At 38.7% G+C, this 24271-nt stretch overlaps 1 protein-coding gene across 2 annotated transcripts in view; it reads right to left on the bottom strand.

Moving 5' to 3' along the window:
- Positions 1-4780: 4780 nt before the first annotated feature.
- The window catches only part of Cntnap4 (contactin associated protein family member 4), a 282335-nt gene continuing 262844 nt past the window's right edge, over positions 4781-24271 (bottom strand). Inside the window, exons 18-20 of one of the 2 annotated variants that reach the window (XM_028892757.2) lie at positions 13462-13680; positions 13082-13153; positions 4781-7032 (exon numbers count right to left, since the gene is read on the bottom strand). In XM_028892757.2, coding sequence (XP_028748590.1) covers positions 6839-7032; positions 13082-13153; positions 13462-13680 — 485 coding nt within the window. In that variant the 3' untranslated portion in view covers positions 4781-6838. The remainder of the gene's footprint in view (positions 7033-13081; positions 13154-13461; positions 13681-24271) is intronic. The other variant, XM_028892756.2, reaches the window with a different exon arrangement.

Here is a 24271-nt window from a genome sequence, read left to right as displayed (position 1 = left end):
ATTCCTTGGGTATATGCTCAAGAGTGGTATAGCTGGATCTTGGGGGAGATTGATTCCCAATTTTCTAAGAAAGCACCACTGGGCGAAAAAATCCACTCTTGGGAATAGGCTCCATGCCCAGCAGTATATGGCCAACAACAACAACAAAAAAAATGGCTCAATACCATCTTTGGAGGTTCTTTGTTTTATTAATGTTGTCAGGGTATTTTGGTTTGTTTGTTTTTTACCTAACAGATTCATTGTGTATATATTATGACTTCTGGTTTGGGATTTTAATGGGATTTCTGAGTGTGTGAACATGTGTGTCTCAGCGTTATATATTTCTTGTGTTTCTCCTTTGGCTCCTCTTCTTGTTTTGTCATATTCTGATTTTATGGTTTTTATTTATTTTAATATTATTCTTTTTATTTTATTTTATTTTACAATACTATTCAGTTCTATATAACAGCCACAGATTCCCTTGTTCTCCCCCTTCCTGCCCCCCTCCCCTTCCCCCCGAGCCCACCCCTCATTCCCACCACCTACAGATCAAGGCCTCCCCGGCTGCTCGTTTGAATTTAGATGAAAGGGAAGGTGGGAAGGAAGTGGAAAGAATAGGAGGAGGGAAAACTATAATCAGAATACACTGTATGAAAAATCTATTTTCAATAAAAGAAAAAATATGGGAATTACCCACGGAATGGCATCTGAAGCTCTTTCTGGCATCCACAGGAACATGGTCACATGGCCTATGTTACTGCACACACATGTGCACCCATACACATACCCACAGATGCACAAAGTCAATTTATATTGGGACCAGGAATAAATGACTTAGGTCTAACCAATGGACTTATCAGCAGTTATTCCCCTGGTCCCCAAATGTGTAAGTGGAATTGGCATACCTAATGTTGGTATCTCTACCATTTCAGTCCTTAAACTATTAAAATGATTGATGTCTGACACAGAAACAGTCCAAGCAGAATTCTCTGAAAAGCATCACCTATTGTCCCACTGGCCTACATAGAACATCTATGCTAGGAAATGGGTTGGTGTCTAGTGCTATCCTTAAGGGACTAAACATTCAGAGACCTCATGGTGGCTCCAGTCAGCTCACTGATCTTGTTCCAGAACATGCTGGAAATGATAGCAGGAACCACTAAGGCAAGCATGTGGAAGCCTCAGTTGTGACTGCTCTGTCAGATGTAGTACTTTTGCTAGAATATATTAATTATATGGCCTGAAAAATGCACAAATGTGGCTGTTGATCTAAACGTTTATGTTTTCTAAATCAGTCCCATCAGAATATCTCATTGAAGAAATTCAGGAGCACAACAGAACTGGAGTGCCAGTTCAGTGAAGTGTTGTCAGTTGATGTTGGCATCCTGGCAAGGATGGTGTAGCAGGAGGAAGATGAGTAACAGTTACAGTCATCTGTGGAGGCAGGACCCTGGTCCATCTTCTTATCTCTTGCATGTTTTCCTCAGGAAAAGAGATTCACCTGAGTACTGAAGAAGCTGCTTCCAGAAGTCATGTCTGAAGCAGAAAGATCTTAACAGTGCTGGGGGGAAAACCGTCCAGGTACCTCCATTTCAGGTCTTAAGGCATATATATCCTCCCACTAAAACATTCAGCTTCTGAGTTTTTTCTTCTTTGCCATCACTCTATGATCTGGAGAACAGATAGGACATACTGAAGACATCGGCTGGAGTCATCTTTTAGTTGCTACATGGATGTGAAAGCCAAATGTCAACTGAGTGACTTTGTCTTCACTCTTCAAGAAAGCCTAAGCTGCAAAGAGGCACCAGTCCAAGCTCACAATCATCAGCACACAGACATCACCAATCATCTGCTCCTTACTGTAATGTCAACGTTCAGTCCCTTCACCCATCTCAGAATACCGCCAAAGGGTAATGTTAGCAGGACCAGTTAATCCCTTATCATTAAGGCAGCACAGTCCACGTTCCCCATCTTACATCAGCCTGCCTCCTGTGTGTATTACATAATACCTAATAAACTTTATAAGTGGCAATTTCTGTCCAAAAATTTACTTTCCAAAGAAGCCATCCTGTGATAGCACATTATTTACAGGCATAGAGAGGGCTAAAGGGAGACAATTAAAGGAGATGAAACAGATGAGGAGAGGAGATGGGCAAGGGAACACTGTTTTCCTTTATAAAATTTATTAAACTGTTTGATTTTTTAAAATACAATTGTGCATTTTATAATGATTTAAGTATGGTGGTAAAAGACGAAAAAAGGTAAAAACATTGCACTGGGGAAACCATACAAATCAGAGTTCAGATGTATTTTTGCTGGAGAATCTTTAAAACTGAGCTCCAGGGAGCCCTCTGATGAACCAACTATCCAAACTCCTTAGCATGTTTCTCCAGGCTTTATCATGTTATTTTTCCCACTTCCTCTTCTTTTGTAGATGCATGAGTGTTGCTCAGCCACACACATCCCACTGTGGAAACACTCAGCTTCTAGATGTTTCTCTTCCCTCCTTCCACACTACCATCCATACTTTGAAAAAAGTGGAGGGCAGGCAGGACATCCTGAAAATGTGTGATGGAGTCATCATGCAGCTGACATAAGGATTTGAAAGCCAATCTTCAACTGAATATGTTTCATTTTAGGGTGTGTCTAATTCATCTTTCTAACAGGAAGTCAATATCTGATGATTCAGTAGGTCAGCTATAACTCATAGATTTCACAAAGTCTACATAGAATACTCTAGGACTGGCTGGGTCAGCAGAGCCCTTGCCTTGTAAGCATATGGACTTAAGTTCACTCCCCCAAAGTGTTGGGTACAGAAGTGCACACATGGAGTCCCAGCATGGGAAAGAGAGAGGGCGGGATGACTGGGGTGCTCTGGCCAGTCAATATACCCTTCCTGCTCAGCTTCAGCTCCAAATCCAATGAGAGACCCTCTCTCTAAGGATATGGATGGACTTCCTGAAGACAGTACTTGCAGGAGTGCCCTGTCCTCCACCCATGTTCATACACTTGCACATCCACAAACATGAATATGTGCACACAGCCAATAAAAGTAAGTTCCAGTTATAGTTGTCTGTCCTGGACTCAAGGACCCTGAAATTACTAGTTTTAGGTAGAAAACCAAATCTATCAAGGATAATTATTTGTCAAATAACAGTGGATGTTCATTAAAAATAGGTGATAGAAAAGACCTAAGATCTATAGTCACTCTTGACAAGGGAGCTATGGAGATGCTCCAGGTTTCTCTGTACCATGTAATAACTGTCGCTATCCAGATCCTGGGAACCCTAAGATCAACTCTATAGAAAACAGATGATTTAGTCACAGCTTAATGGTGGACACGCTGCTATTGTCCTCCTGGGAATGCCATTTCACATATTGTGACTTGGACTTCTTATCTGTGAAGCTGAGCTGTCCACACTTTAAGCAGGGTCTGTGCTCCTCTGATCCCATGAGGAATGCTGTTAGTTCCAAAGACAGAACCATCCAATGAACAATCTGTTTCAATGACCTCCTTCCCTGTGGGTGTTGCCTGCCTGTCTTCTGCATCATCCTGTCTTTGTATATTTGTTTGAACATCTTTTTTTTTTTTTTTTATTTTTGAGACAGGGTTTCTCTGTGTGTAGCTTTGCGCCTTTTCCTGGAACTCACTTGGTAGTCCAGGCTGGCCTCGAACTCACAGAGATCCGCCTGGCTCTGCCTCCCGAGTGCTGGGATTAAAGGCGTGCGCCACCACCGCCCGGCTTTGTTTGAACATCTTAAGGATTAAAAAAAAAAAAAAAAAAAAAAAAACTTTTGAAAGCAACACTTGGAAATGGACTTTAAAACTGAGCTATGTTCTAGACTGGAAAAGGGTTGTTTTCGTGGCATTTCCTATATAATTAAAATATTGTTTGTCACTGATGGACCCATTCATTTTGTTGAAGAAGCTCTTTAATGCCATCCATACTCCAGTCTGTAATCAGAGTGCTAAAACTCAGTATTTGGTGAATTTTTTTGTTTTTTATTTTTGTTGTTGTTATTTGTGGTTTTTTGGGGGGAATGTGCTTTGCTTTTAGTGCTTTTTGTTTTGGTTTGGGTGTGGTTTGGTTTTTGAAACCGGGCATCTATGTGAATCCAATCTGACCTTGAAACTGCAGCAATTCTCCTGCTGCCTCTGCCTCCAAGTGTCGAGATTAACAGTGCACTGCCACACCCACTTTTTAGATGAGTTTTAAAATCAGAGAGGAGTATACTATATTCTCTATACAATATCTCCTCATGTACACGGTGGGCATTTGCCAAACCAAAAGACAGTGAAAAGGACATCACCTAGCTGAAGTGTGCAGAAAACTGAAGATCGAATCATTAACATTGACAATCATCTTTCTTGTTTTCATTTTTGACTCCTTTCAAGGAGAAACAAATGGGGCTGGAGCAATGGCTGGCAGGTACAAGTGCCTACTGCCAAGCCTAACAACCCAAGGTCAATTTCCAGATCCTTTATGACAGAAGAAGAGAACCAACTCCCACAAGTTTTCTTCTGAAATCCACATATCACACACATACACACACACACACACACACACACACACACACACACACACACACACACACAAAGTAATTAAAATTTTTCTTAAAAAAATAAAGGACAGTAGCAATTTGATAGTTACCAAGAATCACAGAAATCTGTCAAAAAAAAGGTTAAACACACCACACATATTCATGCATACACCAACAATGCATATAGCTACGTATTTTTTTTTACTTTCTTAAGAAAAAGAAATCCAATATAATTCCCTAATTTAAAACTATATACATTATCTCTTAAGGTATATTCTGCATTTTATTTTAAAAATTTTATTAAAGAAAAAGGAAGAAATTTATTACAAACCATGAAATCCAAGCCATGGCATATAAGGTACCAATGCAATATGATGTCATCCTATTTTAGTCTCTTGCAGTATGGACCACAGAAGACTTTGCAGCTTCACCATCTGTGTGTCCACATTTCAGCTATCAGTGAAGTCAGTACTGCTACTAAATAAAACACAAACCTTTAAAGAATTCCAAGCTGTGATAATTAATGACCATGCTCTTTAGATCAAATGATACAAATTCTAGTTTAAATGTTTCTCTTGTCACCACAGAGCTGTGTGTGTGTGTGTGTGTGTGTGTGTGTGTGTGTGTCTGTGTATGTGCACGTGCGCCAATGCACACATATACAGATGCTATTTAGCAACATGGGTCCTTTGTCAATTCAGGTCCTTTAAGATTTAGTCAGGTATTTACAGAAACATTAAATTGGACCTTGGACCTCATGCTTTGGGAAAAGAAAAACAGATTTTGTAAGAAGAATCAACATGAAAAATAAGATGCTAGTGATGCTGAGCTCATATATTTCCAAGTTTTCTTTTAAAAAAGAAAAAAAAACAGGAAATTGAATTTTTTTACTTTGGAGGCGCCTGAAGGTGTGACCATGGATTGCAAAGTGCTTTTGTTATTTAATTGGCTTGTGGACTTCAAAGATAGTTCCCCGCAATTATCTTGTTCGCTTGGCCTTAAAGTTCATTATTGTTATAGTTTCGTGGAGTTAAGAATTATGCTTCCACCTCCCATTGTATATATACACTCTAATCACCATGGACTAGTGAGTATATTATATTGATCTCAGGCATTTTTGAGGCCTTAATCATCCTACATGGGAAATTACTTGAGTGTAGGTCTGATAAGAGAGTGAGCATCCGTTGGTACTTTTTCTACTGTTTGCAAAACAGAAGCCATGTTCCAACTCAGATTGCAGGATGCATATATTAGAGGTTAGTGCACAGCAAAATTCATGCCAGTGGCATAACTGTATATTAGAATGAAGAGTGGGGCTCTACACTTGATGTTATCCCCTTCTTTTCTAACATATAAGAGGATACTTCATGGAAAATCCTCATGGGAGATCAAAGAAAACTTGGCAATAACCTTTAGCAAAACAGAAACCTAAGAAACAACTTGTTTAAGGTTTGGGGAAAATAGGCTCTGAAATATAATTGAGGTAATACAGTTGCAATTAAAATATCTTTTTGCTGTGCTAGGACAAGTTTAATGGAAAACGTTGTACAGTCTTTGGGAAATTACAATTGCTCAGGTTCTTAACCAGTTATCATCAAACAATGGTAAGAAACTGTCTGTCGAGGCATGACATCACATATTGACAACCACCATACTTTCTGAGTCTTTTTATATAGTAATTGCAAGTTAGACACTCAAAACAAAATGCATTAAAAAGTATCAGAAAGAGTCAGATAGAAAAAGAGCAATACAAACAAGCCAAAGACAAGAAAACATTTTCTCAGACTATTGATGTATTGAATGTGATACAGAGAAAGGCGGGGGCTTTATGTATAGACTTTTGGCCATTGAAGATGCGAACACCAGCCAAACAGGATCTCAGAAGCATTTCCAGGCTCATGAACAACACCGTGGGAAGTCAAAAGCAAACATAACATGTGGTCTCAGGTAAAGCAAGGCCATTATAGTCCAATTTTGATTTCTTACCTCTAACAAAACTTATGAATTACAGAGTGAAGAGAAGAACTACAGTTTCCACATTTAAAAACCATAGTTGTGAAGTGAGTTAAACTTGGCTTTGATCGTGTGCAGAAGATGGAAAGGGACACCAATAGCTAGCTCCTTTCTTAAGTAGAATGATGGCTAGAAACACATCACTGGAGGAGGCTACCTGGAGCCATCCTGAGCCTGAACATGGCAAGATGGCCGTGCTGCAGATCCATCGCCTGTGTGGTCAGGGTTAGAGCAGTTCTTGTCCACCGAGAGCCCCTGGCTGTTAAAATAAACTCATCCTTGCATGTTAGAGGATCGCTGCCAATCAGAAGAAGTACTCTTTCTGATTTTCACCGACTGCATTTTGGATATGAAGCTCACTTTTCAAAACAGCCTCAGCACTGTCTACGTTCTCTGACCTTTTTGCCTCATTTCTTTTGTATAACCTTTTCTGTTGATAAATGCGAACAGCTATGGCAGAGACGCAAAGCAAGATAAAGATCACAACAGCTATCAGACCTAGTGAGAGAAGAGAAAAGAAATACCCAGTCAGAATAGACACCACATCAAGTTCACTGCTTAATTAGTCCTATTTTCTGTTGAAGTCAACCCTCTACATGACATAAATTAGAAACAAGAAAACCTCTCATGTTTCTGATTAAAGCAGTATCATAATAAAGTTTATTTAGGGATTCCATCAATTTCATGGGGTCCCTTCCATTTATCCTGAATGTGCATTATACTGGATCTGCTTCATGTGTTCCTGTTCCTCAAGAACATTACTTACAGACTTCTATGACCAAGTGTTGCTTCATAATTAGACATGAAGACATTTTAATTATTTTTGAAATTATAGTTAAGCATAATGCAGTAAAGGGATTGTGTTTTATAATTAAATATGTAACAATGTCAATGAAATTGATTTTTCAATCAAATGTTAAAGAGTAGGAGTATGCTATATACATGAATAGTGTTAATAATAAAATGTAGATATGGGTATGTAAATATGTTAAAATCTTTCTGCATGAGGCATATTGAATTTTGAAACTTTGGATTCTATGTAAATATTTTAAGCACTACAATTCTTATTTGTGACCATGATTATCAACTCTAGAGTGACTTGAGATCCTTGAAGCAGAGTGTAAAACCTGCGTATTTCTCAAGACACACTGGAATGAGGACCCATAGAGTGAAATTTACTATTCCATCATAGGTGTAAGGTGCTTTTTTGTGGTGTTAAAATTTTCACTAATGGTATACCATGAAGGTAAGGAAAATTTCAGTGGTTATCACAAATGAAGACCAGGACACCGAATTGTAGTCCTAGTTATTACGTCTGTGGAGTGGAAGACATTGTACTGACAGGCAAAAGGCAATCTTATCTAAGGATGCCCTCCATGCAAGAGTAAAAATTATTCATTTCAAGAGTCTTGACCCTTGACTACAAGTCTTTCTAATGGGTTGTGTATTGAAACAGAAAACATACATAAAGCATGCCTGGTGCACACTGAAGGGTGATGTTTGACCCCAGAAAATGCACTCTGCAAACATTTGAGTTATGAATTACACCATTTTTATATAAAAGATCAACTACTAAGAAAATCATAGTTGTTCAAATATCTGTGTTTGGTAGTTCTCTCTAAACTGAATGAAGTAAATCTGTTATTCAAGAAAAACATCTAATGGTATTTCATGCTATTGATAAAATTCAAAAAGTCAAATAAAAAATAAACTTTGAAAATTATTATTTTACATTATGATTTTTAATAGTTTCTTTAAAATTATCATGAAGACATTAATAGATGAATGTAGATTCTTTACAAAAAAAATAGAATTATTAAAATAATACTGTGGATCAAATTTAGCTTAACAAAACTGAGACTCTGCACTATTTTGTTTATGCTTTTTTCCTTGAGTCAGGGTCTTGTGTAGGCTTTGAATTTACTAAGATGCTGTGGATGATCTTGAACTTCTGGTAATCTTGTCCCCATCTTTTGAGTACAGGATCAGTCGTGTACAGAGCCGCACCTGGTTTCTGCTGTTACGTGGACAGAAGCCAGGGCTTTATGCATACTGCATAAGTATTCTACCAGCTAAGCTACATCCCAAGCCCTAAGACTTCATCCAATATAAATAAATGTAGGTGTATGTAATGAAATTAAATCAAAACATGAAGGGACTTGAAAGTTTCAGTAAGATTCACTAAGCAGAGTCTTCATGAACAATGATAATGCTGCCGCCGCTGCTGCTGCTGCTGAGCCAATTTTTTGCATAGGTCAGGCTTACCCAAGAAAGATAGTAACGATTCTAATATGCATTTGGTAATTTTACTAATGGGTATGGCTACTTAACCACATTAATAACCAATTTTAATTAGGATATTGATGTGTTGTTATATATTTTGTCTATCATCCCTGTAAAAAACAATTGAGTTGTTATAGTTAGTTCAATTATCTTATAAAGTTTCTATCTCTGAGAAAGTATTTCTAAATGACTGCAATGTGAAAAAAATGATATGATATGTTGAAGAGAGTACTACTTTAGTTACAAAAATGAGTATCACCATAATATTATCCTAGAAGGAACATCCAGATGATCTGCATCAGAGATGGTCCCTGACTTTTTTTTCTGTGAGTATGTGATTTATCTCTTTCAATTTGGGTCAAGTTTCATGCCATTGTTTTTATGTCCAAGGCACACACCTTGAATTTAACCTGTTACCAGTCCCCCAAACAAGCAATTTAATATATTCATAATAAATAAAATAAACTACTATGTTCTGTGCTGTTGTACACAAAGCACCATGCAAATGTGTTCTTGGGATAAACGTATGCAGGTTTCTGTCTGTCTGAAATGTTATCCTCAGAGTCTGGCTTGAAACATTCCATATCTGCATCATCATTTTAAAACAGCTCACTAAATCTATCCTCCTCTCTCATTCTACTTACTTTATTTATAAACAAAGAGGATGGTTACCAACAGCTGAGAACACAAGAAGATTATCTCCTCTGGAAAATGTTTGAGTGCATCAACTGCGGTTACACACTAGGTATGATTTATGACTAGCACAACAATGGGATAAAATCCCACCTTGGTACTACCAGACAGAGCACCACAGTGGAGGGCTCTATGCTGTGAATGAGCAGGCAAACAGCACACAGTTAGCATGAGATCTTTGGAGTTTACACGGCCATTCCCAGCTACTCCCAGCTACTCTGCTACCAAAGCTCAGTCCCCAAAGAGATCAAAACCAGAAGGCATACTGGTTTCATGGACCCTGGTGAGCCTTGAGGGGCAAACCTGCCTTGTGCTCTCTCTCTCTACCCTGTGCGTATGTGAGCTAGGCAAGCAGAGCACTGGCTGAGTCATTTTGCCTAAGCAGGAATCCTACTTTGAAATGTTGAAACTGTTGGACTTTAAACATTATGAACAGATCTCATAACTTTCAATAGGGTTTTACTGTAGAATGTGTTTCCATTAGACTATTCCAATAACTACCTAAACTCAAGATTAAACTAGTTAAGCCAAAAAAGGGGGGATTGCTTTGTTTGTAAACAGGAATTCTATTTCGTATACCTTTAACTTATAGATATTTAATTTAAGGGGAGAAGGTTAGAAATACAATGAGAGACACTTTAATCATTGTTCACCATCTATAAAAAGGGTATAGCTACTGGATAAAGTTCATGAATAGATGAGCAACAATACAAGACAGCAAACTATTCACACACACACACACACACACACACACACACACACACACACACACTTAAAGCCAAAATTAAAAGTAAAATCTTTAAAAGGCAGGAGGCTAGAGAGATGCCCCAGTAGTTAAGAACATGCACAGCTTTTACTGAGGACTTGAGTTCAGTTCTAAGCTCTCATATTTGCTTATAACCCAGCTTCAGCGGATCCCTCTTCTGGTCTCTATGGGCATTGCCTTAGTTAGGTTTCTATTGCTGTGATAAAATGCCAAAGCAACATGGGGAGGAAAGGGTTTATTTCAATCTGACAAGGTCACATTCCATCACTAAGGGAAGTCAGGGCATGAATTCAAGGCCACAAACTGGAAGCACTAGTGCAGAGGCCAGGAGGAATGCTGTTTACCAGCTGGCTCCCCTGGCTTGCTCAGCCTGCTTTCTTATGTAACTCAGGACCACCTGCCAAGAGGTGGCACTGTGCTTTATGGGATGAACTTACCAAAATCAATCACCAGTAAAGATAATGCACTTGACTGTAGACTGTAGACTGATCTTATGAAGGCATTATCTCAATTAAGAGTCCCTCTTCCCAAATATGGCTAGGTTTGTGTGGTTGACAAAACCAACCAGCACTGGCAACTTCACTCATGTGACATTCACACACACACACACACACACACACACACACACACACACACACACACACACACGATGAAAAATTAAATTAAATTATTTAAAAGACAAAAGTAAATGGAACCAGTATGAAGTCCACATAAAAGTTTCTCAAGTGTATGAATAATCATTTTATCTGGATGTAAGTCTGAATAGTTATTTACTTTATGCATCCATATGATATTTGAGTGCAGAGCAATGTTAAGGCACTTAACATTTCGGTCCTCTGATTAACAGCTTCTGAAGAGCATTAATCAGGAAGAAAAGCTTTAGTTCTGAATTTGGTTTTGAATAACGTATACCTCCAAGAAGATGCTGTCACATTAAAGATATTTTTTTTAATTTTTGTGTGTATTCTGCAATTTAATATTACTAAGAACCACTTTCAACCTATTAACCTAATGTTTGATAATAACTGATAGTATTCTTTTATAACCACATCTAAATGATGAAATATCTATTTTAAGCATTAAAGAAATACACAGTACATATTTCTACTGTTAATCTAAGTTTTTTTTCCTACTTTGATGTGAGCCCTTGCAGAAGCAATGATATATCTAAGGAAATAAATGTATGCAGTAGTTCCTATGGCTTGCAGATGGCCATCTTTAAGCTAAATACTGTTCATTTTTTACATATCTTGGAGTGTGATGCTTTAGTGAGATTATCCTATTTACACAGAGAATTTCCAAGAAAGCTAGGAAATTGGGAAGAGTCTATGAGACCATTCCAATAAAAGTTGTAAACCATCCTTTGTTCAAGTTCAGTGCCTGGGAAGGTGTGCACAAGAACAGGTCTGTCAACATTCCGTCATGGACAGGAGACAGCCAAGAGGCTCCGCCCCTTTCTCAGAATTATTGGCAGTTAAAGTATGCTGGGAATAGAGGAGTTGTTTTCTTCAGCAGTGTAGCTGATGGTAGGTTGCCCATGTCCTGGTAGATAACCTCCCTTCTATGTTCATGAAAGTAACCTAATCAAACTCAAAGGATGTGGGTCACACAAAACAAAAGGTATAAAAGTAGAATGGGGAAGTAGATGGGTTCAGAGGGAATGGGAGGGATAAGAGAGCGTAATAGAGAATGAATATGATCAAAATTCATTATATTCATGTACAAAGTGCAAAGAATAAAAATTTTAAAAACAGTGAGATTCATTGTATAGCAATTAAGATATGTGAACCCCGTGACTCTGTAGCAGTAGAGGTCTGGGTCATGTCTATGGACCAATGTTACCATCAAAGGTCAGGCAGAAGCTCCTGCTCTGGGCTGCCATGTTGATGTCCAAGGGCTATGCAGAGCTGGCTCCATTCCTTGCTGACTACAGCACTCAGGAGGGAGAGCCCCACCACTTTGCCTGGGCAAGACAGTAGAGTGGGCCCTGGTGGCATGGGCCCTGGAATACTGCCTCAAAGGGCATGAACACAGGAGTGCCGGCCCCACTCTTTGCTGGCTTAGCACTCAGGTAAGCTGACCCCACCTCTTGCTAGGGCAGTGCTGGTCCTGGTGGTGCAGGCACAGAAAAGTGGGTGGGCTGACCAATTCAACTACCACCCAGGTCCAGATCCAGGGCTTTGAACTGGCCCACCCCAACATCTCCCCCATCTAAAAACAGCTGGAGTAAATGAGGTGGAACTCTGCAGAACCAAAGCTTCAGGATCTCCATGACACAGGGCAACAAGAGGATATCATATCTAAGAGGAGTCCCGGTGAAGATCCAGTATCAATAGTGTGGCAGAAGCTAGAGGCCTTGAACCAGACCAAGGACTCACTGTAATGAACATTACTAAGCAATACTGGGCAAAAGGGTGTACTGGGTGACAGACACACTGAAGCTTCCATAGCAAGAGTTCTGTTGTTGTTGCTGTTGTTGTTTTAGCTTTTTATTTTTATTTTTTGTTTTCTTTTGGGGGAGGTGGCAAGGGTGGAGGAATGGGGAGAGGAGTGGGATTGAGGTGCATGATGTAAAGTTCACAAAGAATCAATACAAAGTTAAAAAAAGATATGTAAACTCCTCTCCCCATTCTAGGAATTGACCCTAAGACCTCCTGCTTGTTGGACAGGCATGTTACCACTTAACTACATCCCCAGTGAAAACATGTAGATTCATTGTAGATAGTTTTCTAATGCTTTTAGTCAGTATTATTAGTAATAGTAATAAAACTCCACCAGAAAAGTACACTCATGCTTTCTAGTTACCTCCAATTACTGCAGAATCACTTTTGATTGCATGTGTGAGAGGTTCTCTGTCGTCCATTGTTCCAGAATGATCTACAGTTAAAGCACAGAAATGGACAGGGTGATGCACCCAAGCAGCAGGAGGACATTCTGAAGAATTCATCAGTTTTAAACCAGAACAGAACAATAGAGGTAAACATGAGAACCCTGTGATTTTTAATTTTAACAATGTCAACTGTAAATGAATGACATATTAAGACTCCAGAAAAGCAGTGATGAAGAAGAGACCTGAATTTAAACAAAAGCCACTCCCAGAAGCCATCTTGAGAAGAACAACAAAATTAGGACATTTTCAAAATCCTGTCCATTTGTGACAGAGGAGGGTGAGAGTCTTAAGTTACCTGCAAATGAATGTGTCCTTTCTCTAGATGTGGCATCGGTGCCAGCAGGGGCCACACAGCTGGACTCTGTTACATGCCCTGTCACAGTGACAGGGGCTGGTTGACTAGGGTGCAAAGCAGCCTTCAAAGGTGCAACATGGCTGAACTGCACTGCAGAGAGGCAGCCTGTGAAGCCATGGGCCGCAGCCAGTGCTGTCTCCTGGTCAACATCACTGTACTCTACAAAGAAACACCACAACATGGTTAAGAGTGCTAAACATGCAAGACAGTGAAGCAGGCATTCAATGCCTTGCATCTGTGAATAGAACAGCAAGACATGTCCAACTGCTAACTCTGTCTTCTGTCTTTATTGAAAGAATTGGGTCTCTTAAGTCTTTCTGTAAATAGAGTTGAGACTTCAGGGTTAACAAAAAAAGTTTGCAAGCATGGCTCATTAAGAACACTGTGCTCTCTGCAGATGATTAAAACAACCTTAACAATGGATGAAGCTATGAACTAATGAGGGGGTCAAAAGATTTCATGCTTTTTCCTCCTTTGAGACAGTCTCATATAGTCCAGATTTATCTCAATCTCCCTATGTTATCAAGGATGACCTTGAAATTCTGATTCTCCTGCCTCTGCCTCCCAAGTGCTGGGATGACAGGAGTATACCACCATGCCTGGTTTTACTCATTAATGACGATCAAACCTAGGAGTTTACACATGCTAGCAACTATCCTCCCAACTGGCACATCTTAGCCATTAGCATTCTAGAACAAATCAAACTATATTTATTGTGTGAGATCAGTATCAAGAGATGTGTCCTAGGTTTAGAGATTAGCTCTGCTCAGGTTTTGAGATTCAAGACAAGAAAATAACAAAAAACAGAGGGAGAATTGGCCTCTGGAACTCCCCTATCAATTGCCCAACCCAACAAAGTCCTTCTGTTGAAAGCTTTCTGATGCCTCATGATTCCTTCTGAACATTCAAGGAGACTACTAGTAGCAGCAATTGTAGAGGCCACACTCCTAAAGTATTGGGGTGTCTCGTTACAACCAGAGTTAGGAACTTCATATCTCATTGTTTTCTGTCTCAATGATAGCCTGTTATGTAGAAATACCTTTGTGACCTCTATAGGTAGGCAACTTCTCCTCCCATGTTAAAATAAGTCTTTGATGGGGCAGAGATTAGTTCAAATGCCAAAATATTAATTTATAATTTAATAACAAAGAATGTAACACAGATAGCAGTTGTTTTTACAAGAATTAAATTGAAATAAAGGGAATTTATTATAGAGCTGTTTTTGTTTTTGGTTTGGTGTGGCATGGTTTGGTTTGATTTAGGTTTTTGAGACAAGATCTTACATAGAGAAGACTAGCCTCCAATACTATGTAACTTTGGATGACCTAAACTCCTGATACTCCAGCCCCAATTTCCCAAGTACTGTGATCACACCATATCCAGCTTTTACTGCAGATTATGATACATTCAGACATCCAACAGGGTGGTAAAATTGCATCATTATCTTCCCTTACATCGCACATGTGTGCATAAAGATGTGCATTTTTCTTTTAAGAGTATAATGGACATTGGGTATTTGTTGGGTGAATATGTGTGCAGCACACTGTTTTAAGAGATTTTCATGTTATTATTTAAATGTTATGGTAGCCACAGGAATATTTTAGTGCTGCCACACAGATGTACGACTTGGGCCCAAAATTGTTACTGATGAGTTGCCTGGAGTTATGAGGTCGTTGACATTATATTCTAAACTCCAGACCAGTTGGACCCCGAAATCACAAGCTCCTTTTGTTCATGAATCACTTCATAATTCAGTCTTTCCTTCACCGTACTCATAACTCCGGCAATGTCTTTTGTTGCTGTTGTTTTGAGGGAGAGCTGGGCTTGAACATTTTTTAAGTAACTGTAAGCATCTCAGTTCTGAGCCTGTCCTTTCCTGTAATAGCTAGGTTTCTGAAGAACATTTTCTTTTGGCTCCATTTTCATTCACATTTTATATCTAATGATAAAAAATAACATTGATGAAAGGTTTCCTATTATGAGACTCATTCTCTATAAAAAAGAAGCCTGGAGATTAGGGACACGGCATCGCTTTTTGGTTATGGCCTTTAATCATTTCCAGAAGAGTTCATCATCTCATTCTTAATTAGCCATACTTAAAATCCTCTGTTCATTAACCTGGGAGACCTTAACAGTAGCGGTGAAAAGGCTCAACAGATCTAACTCTCTGAATAAGGACAGAAGCAAAAGGAATCCAGCTGCTATCCAAGCACTGGTAGTGCAGTGACAGACTCGGGACAGGTATCGGGGCCTGAATATTCTGCCTCAGGAGGCTGTGACCCGATTCCATGGCTCTCCTCCCTAGATAAGGGTAGCATTGAGGGTTTATCACTCTGTGGATCACACAGAAGATCATGCGCTCCAGAAATATTTCGCTGACTTTTGTGATGGTTTGACAAGTTGACACAACTTAAGAATCACCTGTGAAGAGAGTCTCAATGAGAGATTATCTAGATCAAGTTAATCTAGGCACACATTCATGGGGGATCATCTTAATTAAGGTGATCGATGTGGGCAGACCCAGCCTACTGTGAGGAGCACCATTTGCTAGGCATGGGTAGTGATCTATTTAAGAGTGGAGAGATTGTGATCACAGGCAGGCAAGCAAGTGAGTATGTGCACATTTATTGTATCTCTGCTCTTGACTTGGATGTGATGTGCCTAGCTGGTTCCAAATCCTGCCTTGCCTTCTCCATAATTGGAACCGAAAGCCAAAAGGAACTCCTCAACACATGATGTTGGATTGTTTCACCCCCACAGAAACAAACAGCCCAGCATCATTGCAGTCACAGTGACAAATGTACAAGCCCTCCATACCCATGGATTCCACATCCACACACTGAAGCACCCACAGACCCAAAATATCTTTTAAAAATGTTATCCAACATCAAAATGTCAGTCTTGAAAACACACATACAACTAACATTATACAGATCAACCAGACTATATTTATATACATGTATGCATGCTATAGCAATTAGTAAAAGAGAGGCCATGAATCTGAAAGAGAGCTACGAGGGCTATATAGGAGGATTTGGAGGGAGATAAGAGGAGGGTGAAATATAATTATAATCTCAAAAATTAAAAGAAGTAAAAAAAATCATAAAAAGAAAATCAATTTAAATATTCACTATTGAGGAATGCCAACTTTAACAAGAAGTTCTAAATGATGGCATAATTACGTTTCAAATTATATGTGTTTTATTGTCATTCTCCCACTGGAAAAAAAATGCCTATGCTGAGTATGGCACACATTTTCCTTGACATTGTTTACTAAACAACAGAGTACAATGACTAATTGTACAGTGTTTCCATTGTGTTTGGCATTAGGAATAACCTAGGCATGACTATAAATATGTGGGAGACATACATAGGCTACATTTTTTATTTAAGAAAATTTTTTATTCATTTTACATGCCAACCACAGATCCCTCTCTCATGCCTCCTTCTGCTCAACCCCCAGCTCCCCTCCCACACCAGCTCACCTCCCCTCCCCTCCTCTGAAAGGGTAAAACTTTCCATGGCCTACATATTAATATCCTTACTCTTTATGAGTAACTGGAGCACCTACAGACTTTGCTATGCACAGGAGTCCTAGAACAAATTGCCCATGTTCAGAAGGCAACTATAAGTTCAGACCTACGGATATTTATAGAAAAGGACGCCAACTTTATTTTAGGAACATTTTATAACTTTCATGATTTCTACAAATGGCATGTATGTTAATAGCAATACTTTTCAAATTTTCTACAATAGTTACACACTGAATAAAAGTTCTGTTTGCTTTTAAAATATTTGTAGGTTTTTGAGCCAAAATATAGTCAAGATTCATTTCCCTCATGAAAAATATCCAATATGAGGTACAGCCTGAAAACTTCAAGTTTACAAAGTTTACAAAGTGAAAACATTTTACCTGTCCATGAAATGACTGTACAAAAACTGGCCCCTATTAAATTTAAAGTGGGCAGTTAATCCATTGATGTTTATTGTTTTCAGAGGTAAGAAGGCAGGAAACAAGTCCCCTGCTGTTCAGTCGCCTTACATTTTAGTGAGAGGACAGATAATAAACACAGAAATAGAAACTAGTGATGTTTCTGTGCAGGAAGTAACCTGGACACGGCCCTGCATGTGGAATAGGGATTGGTCTTTATGGATTGGGTTATTTTTTGTGCTTACTATAGGGATGACTCTTTCTATGTGGCTGTTCCTCCCTTAATGTGTGGAGATCACTTCTCCACCTCCCTGCTCTATTGCTTCTTTTCAATGTATGGGACACTTTCGTGAGTCCATCTTTTGCTCTTTGTGGATTATTTTCTTTCAGTATTCTGCAGAGGACATAGTAAATTCTTTATTTTTGAAAAAAGATTTATTTTTAGTTATATGCAGGGGTGTGTGTGTGTGTGTGTGTGTGTGTGTGTGTGTGTGTGTGTGCTTGTGGATATGTGAACATGAGTGCAGGTAGCTGAGGAGAACAGAGAGATCATATTTCCTGGATACTTGGAGGGCTGTGAGCTATCTGGTGTGGCTGCTGGGAACTGAACTCAGGTCATCTGAAAGAGTAACAACTTCTCTTAACCACTTTTAATCACTCTGGGATGTCACTTATTCATCCTGGGTCTCCTGTGCATCTTCTCCAAGTCTATTTTACTTTCTCATCTATTTCATAACTCATATCTTATTTCTGTTTGGGTCAAACACCTTCCATTCACTTCATCTTCTAGGAAATGAATTCAAGCATCAATATAGATCAATCTTTCCAGTTTAATTTCTGGTTTGTTCTTCTAGCTCTTTGTTTGGTTTCCCTTTGCTTTACTTAAGTTACTTGTCCTGAGTTTTATCTGGGTTGTCTGTCTCCTTGAATAGCTTAATTTATGTAGAGAATCTCACTGGTTGTTTTGTTTCTGTTTTCCTTGATGTTGAATCCTTTTGAATGATTAATTGTGATTTGCCAGCTTGAGAGGATTGAGTGGAGCCCAGCAGATTAGTTTAATATGACCATAGGTGCTCCTGTGAGGATATTTCCTGACAGCATTAACCAAAGGGAAAAGGGAAAAGATGTGTTGAGCATAGAGCAAGAAGCCTAACACCCAGTTCTGTTCTCCATCTGCTGGCTAGTGCTCAGTTACTTCCTGCCTCAGATGTTCAAAACTCAGAGAAGGTTGACCACCCAGGAGTTTATGTCCTCTCAGTCTGTAGTGTCACCTTGAACTCCATTGTTGGAGGAAACCTCTCTGTGCAACATCAGAATGGAAATGTCCCAGATATAAGGTCATCACCGTGTACTGAGAAACAAGGAAAACATACAAACTGGTATATTCTGGTGTTGGTCTTTACACATGTGGTCTAGGGGCCTTGGTAAAGCCAACATTCCCCAGGATCTATAAAATTCAAACTCTCTACATGAAGTCTCTCCAAGATAGCAGAAAAACACTCTAGCCATTAGATAAAGAATCCCAGGATTGCTTCGCCAAACACAGCCTTCCTGCTCAACTAGACCAACAACTCCTCGTTTCAGGACCACTGATGGATGGGATAGCATTAGAATTGGGAGTGGGGGGAAACTTCACAGAACTTACATTCTTCTTCCCAGAATTCAGTCTAGTTGTGAGACAACATGAATAGTATAGACTGGAGTTTCTCATAAGCAACCCACGTCTTAGGGAAGAAAAAACTCAGCATCCTCTGTGTTTCAACAAGTGTGCTAACATTGTCAATGAGCAAAATATATTTCTTTCCCATTATCTGATTCCTACAATGTCAACCAGTGTCAAAGCCTAGAGAAGTGAATGGAGAGGAGGGAATTGAGAACAAACCTCTCCAGCTCTTGTTTCTGGTTATAAAAATCCTCAAGTGACTCAAGATTTTTGGGCAGTCTTACCTATTTAAAAATAAGCCTCAATTGTATATGCCAACAAAGGGAATAACTTCTGCTTGTGTGAGGAAAAAAATCATTTAACAAACAGCTTACAAGAAAAATTGAGTTCCCGGAAATTAGGATTTGATGGAGTGCCTTTTTATTACAGAGAAAGGAGTGTTTCTAGGAAGATATGGCAGTCAGTGTAAGAACAATGACAAGGAGTGATTTATAAAATTTCTCATGGTTCTCATAACCTAGCCCCAAATTAAAAGTCTAAGAACTCAAATGAGAATAAATGCAAGTAGTTTATAATGTCTTCTGAAAAAAGGGGGGACGGCAACTTCAGAGAGGATTTCAATAACTTTCACATGTAAGATAAAGATAAGGAAGGATTGCCAGAAAACGGTATCATGAATCACAGAAGAAGCAGCCAAGGCTAGAAGAAGCAGATGCTTTGCCTCTGCATATATTTAAACCAAATAAAAACAAGTGTGAATGTAAAAGCAAACAGCAAAGCAGACACCAAGAGCTAGGTGGGCAAAGAAGTTAAATCTCACAGGCACCTACAAATCCACTGCTCTCAGTTGCAAGTCCGATACCCTAATCCATACAGAAGTTACTCCTAGGTAGCTTTCTCGAGAACCTTAACTCTTTCTTCCTGCAAAAGAACCTGTCTCAACTTAAGTGTCATTAGACAGATTTACAAAAGGAGCACCTTTAAGGAATCTAACTCTGGTTGGAGAGATGAATCGGTGGCTAAAAGCACTTGTGGCTTTAGCAGAGTTCAGTTCCCAACACCCATGTCAGGTGACTCACAGCCACCTGTAACTACATCTCCAGGGATTTGACCCTCCTCATTCAGGCCTTTGTATGCACATGCATTTAAACGCATAAACCTATAGATCTACACAAATACACACATAATTAAAACTAAAATGGCCTCTTCATCTAAAAATAAAAGCAACCTTTCTAAGAAAGTTAAATACACCTCTTGGATTTGCAGAAGGTTTTACATCTAATATATCTTTGAGATGAACATTTCAATCTTCCTAAATTTTCTCTGAGGAAACTGAATAGACATTCTCAGACCACCACCACCACCCCCTTTTTTTTTTTTGACACAATCTAAATGTCACTGCATAAATCCAAGTGTATCTCCTGGATTTGCCGGCTCAGAAGAGATCAATGATCCTGTGGGTTGTCACCTGTAAGCATACTAAAGTGGCTGCTGAGTTGAGTGAAAACCATCTTCTGGTTTCTCAAATCTCTTCTAAAATGGAAAGAAACCCATAAGCAGGATTCAGAACTCAACCATACAATGTATTTTGGATAGAAAACATGAAGTTAGCACAGCCTAACAAACACAGATCCATAAACAGGGTGGGTTTTATGCAAGTTTAATATTCAGTATGACTGCTTCCCACTGTCATACTGAAGCACCAAGAGACTCTTGTGTCGGTTTACTTATGTGATGACACAAGTTGACATAAAGACCACACAGAACAACTACTAACTTCATCCAGCCTTTGAACAGTGATTTTTCTGAAGTCTTTATAATGAGCTGAATTATAACGTTATTCAAAACAAAGGGTATATTTTCCTATGAGAGGTTTTATGCAACTTTAATATTATGCAATTATCTTAATTAGGAGATTTTTTTAGAATGTGGTATAATTGAAACCCAATAAAAGCTTAGTGTATTATCAAAACAATTTATACCTACATGTTTCTTCAATTAATTACATCTCAGAGAAATCTCTTATTATAAAATCATCTCACAAATGTTTAACTTAAGGAATTTATGGATAAATAATTCACCTTTTAGAAAAGATTTTTTTAATTATATAATGTGTGTGTGTGTGTGTGTGTGTGTGTGTGTGTTGTGTGTGTCTGCATGTGGTTATGTGCACCTGAGTGTAGTGACCATGGGGGTTATGTGCACCTGAGTGTAGTGACCATGGGGGTCAGAAGTGGGTGCTGTATCTCCAGATAAAGGTGCTAGAAGCCAAACTTGGGTCCTTTGGAAAAAATATGCACTCTTAACCACTGAGACATTTCTCCATTCTCATTAACATTAGAGTTTATGAAAGTTAAATGTGCTTAAGAAAATGGTATGTGTGCTTCTCACAAGGAAGATGAGACCAAAGAGTCAATCTCTCTTCCTCCTACAGGATCCAGTCTTAGAAATGAATCTGAACTGTAACAACAATCTTTTGACTTCCATAGGTATTAGCAAACCTGACTTTCAGGTACAATGCAGGAGTAAGTAATTTTTGGTAACAATGTTAAATTATGCTTTGGAGACATGGACCCATCGCTATTGCTCTGTTATACTTAATAGGGAACACTGATAGAATGTTCTAATCAGTATTAGAGATCATTATCAGATGCAACATTCAGTATCTCCTACGTACGGCTGTGCCCTCTCTCCACCTCAGCAGTTCTTATCCACACTCTGCACTCTGGCCAATACCTTCCTGCTCTCTTTCTCCTAACCACACTTGCTCCTTAATAACTCCCCCAGCCTATCTTTGTTTGTTTATGTATTCCTGATACAGGCACACTGAAGTATGTCCATAATTAAATAATGCCTCTTTCCTTTATACTCTGGAATTGTTTTGTCTTATTGTTTTTTGGTGTTTTTTTTTCTCATTTCTAGATTCAGCACCTGATATTGGATGATTTGGGGATCAATGATTTTCCCTTCTGTGGTTGGTATTTTTTGAAGTGTAAGCAGAGTTCTGTTTTGATGATGCTTGACAACCAAATGATAGCACTGAGTGAGACAGCTCACTCGAAGAAGTGTGCTTGCCTATCCCACAGGAACCACTTACCCATGATTATATGCTCTGACAAAAAGCCCCAATTTCCATCTTATCATTTGTTCTATAATTACAATCAGGAAATATGCTTCTTTTGGCATCATGAATATCCCTTGGGTATTGTGGCATGATGCTTCTGAGCTCTATTCACCTAATGGGGTTAGGAAAAATGCTGTTTACAAGTGTCCAACAAAAACGAGTTCTAAAAGACATGAAAGACCCTCTGTAACTGACCACCATCTTTACAAGGACACATGCTTGAAGTCAGTCAGCCACATTTTAAGTGTCTTTTTTTTAAATCAAAAGGTTGTGGAAGTGATGGATTTTCAAAACTAATTTTTGGTCTTTGTATCTTTTTTATTCTAACTTATACTTCCTTTTTCAATTTGGTTTTAAAATAACTAGTCATTATTTTGAGAGTTAACATACAGCATATTAACAAAGTCAGTGTCCTTGGGTTATCTAGGTCACTACTCTTCTCACTTCCGCCTGGTGAAGTTGAAGTAAGTTTTTCATAAGGGAGTCCTTTACATTGGATCTTGTTCTTAAACATCTTTCGTCGATGTTGGATAGACTCACTTTTCCTTGTTGACCAAACTGTATTTATATCTGGCCTAAATCTGCCTGGAAATGATTTAGGTGTACTTCTTGGCTCTGTAGCCCCAGAAAAAAAAAAGACAGCTATGAGACACCATACCACACAGGCATAAGCTATTCCTCAGAATAAGTTGAAAAGGCATCCAATTCTCATTTCAATAAACATCTAACATATATAGTTATCCAGGCATATCTCCCAAATCTTAACTTTACAGGGGTTGATGGATGTGAAGTATAAAATGTAGCGATCTATTGATATGGACTTATCTGAAGTGAGTTGTTTCCATAAAAACCTTAATCCTCATGCCATATTTCAAATCTACTATTATTGCTAGAGTTATTGAGAGTTAACATGTTTTAAGTGTATGTTTTAAGTGTAATAGAGAGTTAGAAATGGTTATCAGTGTGACCTAATGATTCTTCAATTTCCTTGGTGTCTGTTGTTATATCCTCCTTTTCATTTCTGATTTTGTTAATTTGGATATTCTGCCTCTGCCTTTTAGTCAGTTTGGACAAGGGTTTGTCTGTCTTGTTGATTTTCTCCAAAAACCAACTCTTTGTTTCATTGATTCATTGTATTGTTCTCTTTGTTTCTATTTTATTGACTTCAGCCTTCATCGATTTCCTGCCTTTCTACTCCTCTTGGGTGTGTTTGCTTCCTTTTGTTCTAGAGCTTTCAGGTACTCTGTTAAAGAGATTGAACCGCTATCCAGAGAGCTCGCCTGGGACTGAGCTAGACCCTCTATACATATTACAGTTGTGTAGCTTGGTCTTCTTGTGAAGCTCTTAATGGTGGGAGGCAGGGCTGTTTCTGACTCTGTTATCTGCTTTTGGGACCCTTTCCTCCTGCTGGGTTGCCTTGCACAACCTTAATAGGAGAGAAGGTGCCTGGTCTTATGCAACTTGATATACCATGGCTGGCTGATATACATGGAAGGACTGCACTTTTCTGAATAGAAAGGAGGAGAAGTGGATGTGGGGGAAGAGGGGAGGTTGGTGGAGGGACTAGGAGGAGAAGAGGGAGGGGAGGGGAAACTGATCAGGCTGGGAAATAATTAATTAATTAAAAAAGAAAGGGTAACCAGACCATTCCTGGCACAGTTAGATACAATTTTCTAAAGTTTTCCTACTTTGCTCAACATCTGCTAGTAATATTTAAAAATGACAGTATTCCAAAATTATCATTTCTTCCTAATTTTAAAAGAATATTAAAGAAACCCAAGAAAATAACAGTAATTTCTGTATTTCTGTGCTTTTATCTGTCAAAGCAGTAAATTCTCATAGTTTAAGTTTTAGGTTAAAATTGTAGACAAACTAGAAAAAAAAACACTGGTCAATTTTATATGCTGCCTCTTACAAGAAATCTGCAGAATCAATTTTTAATAAGCATTTAATATATTTTAATTTGGCAGGAAATGGGCCCATTTGATGTAGAGCACTACTAGGGTACATTTTCTTCAATTAAATACACAAG

The sequence above is a fragment of the Peromyscus leucopus genome, chromosome 5 (genome assembly GCF_004664715.2).
Source record: "Peromyscus leucopus breed LL Stock chromosome 5, UCI_PerLeu_2.1, whole genome shotgun sequence".
NCBI classification, from domain to species: Eukaryota; Metazoa; Chordata; class Mammalia; order Rodentia; family Cricetidae; genus Peromyscus; species Peromyscus leucopus.
This window is presented reverse-complemented; position numbering and strand designations above follow the sequence as displayed.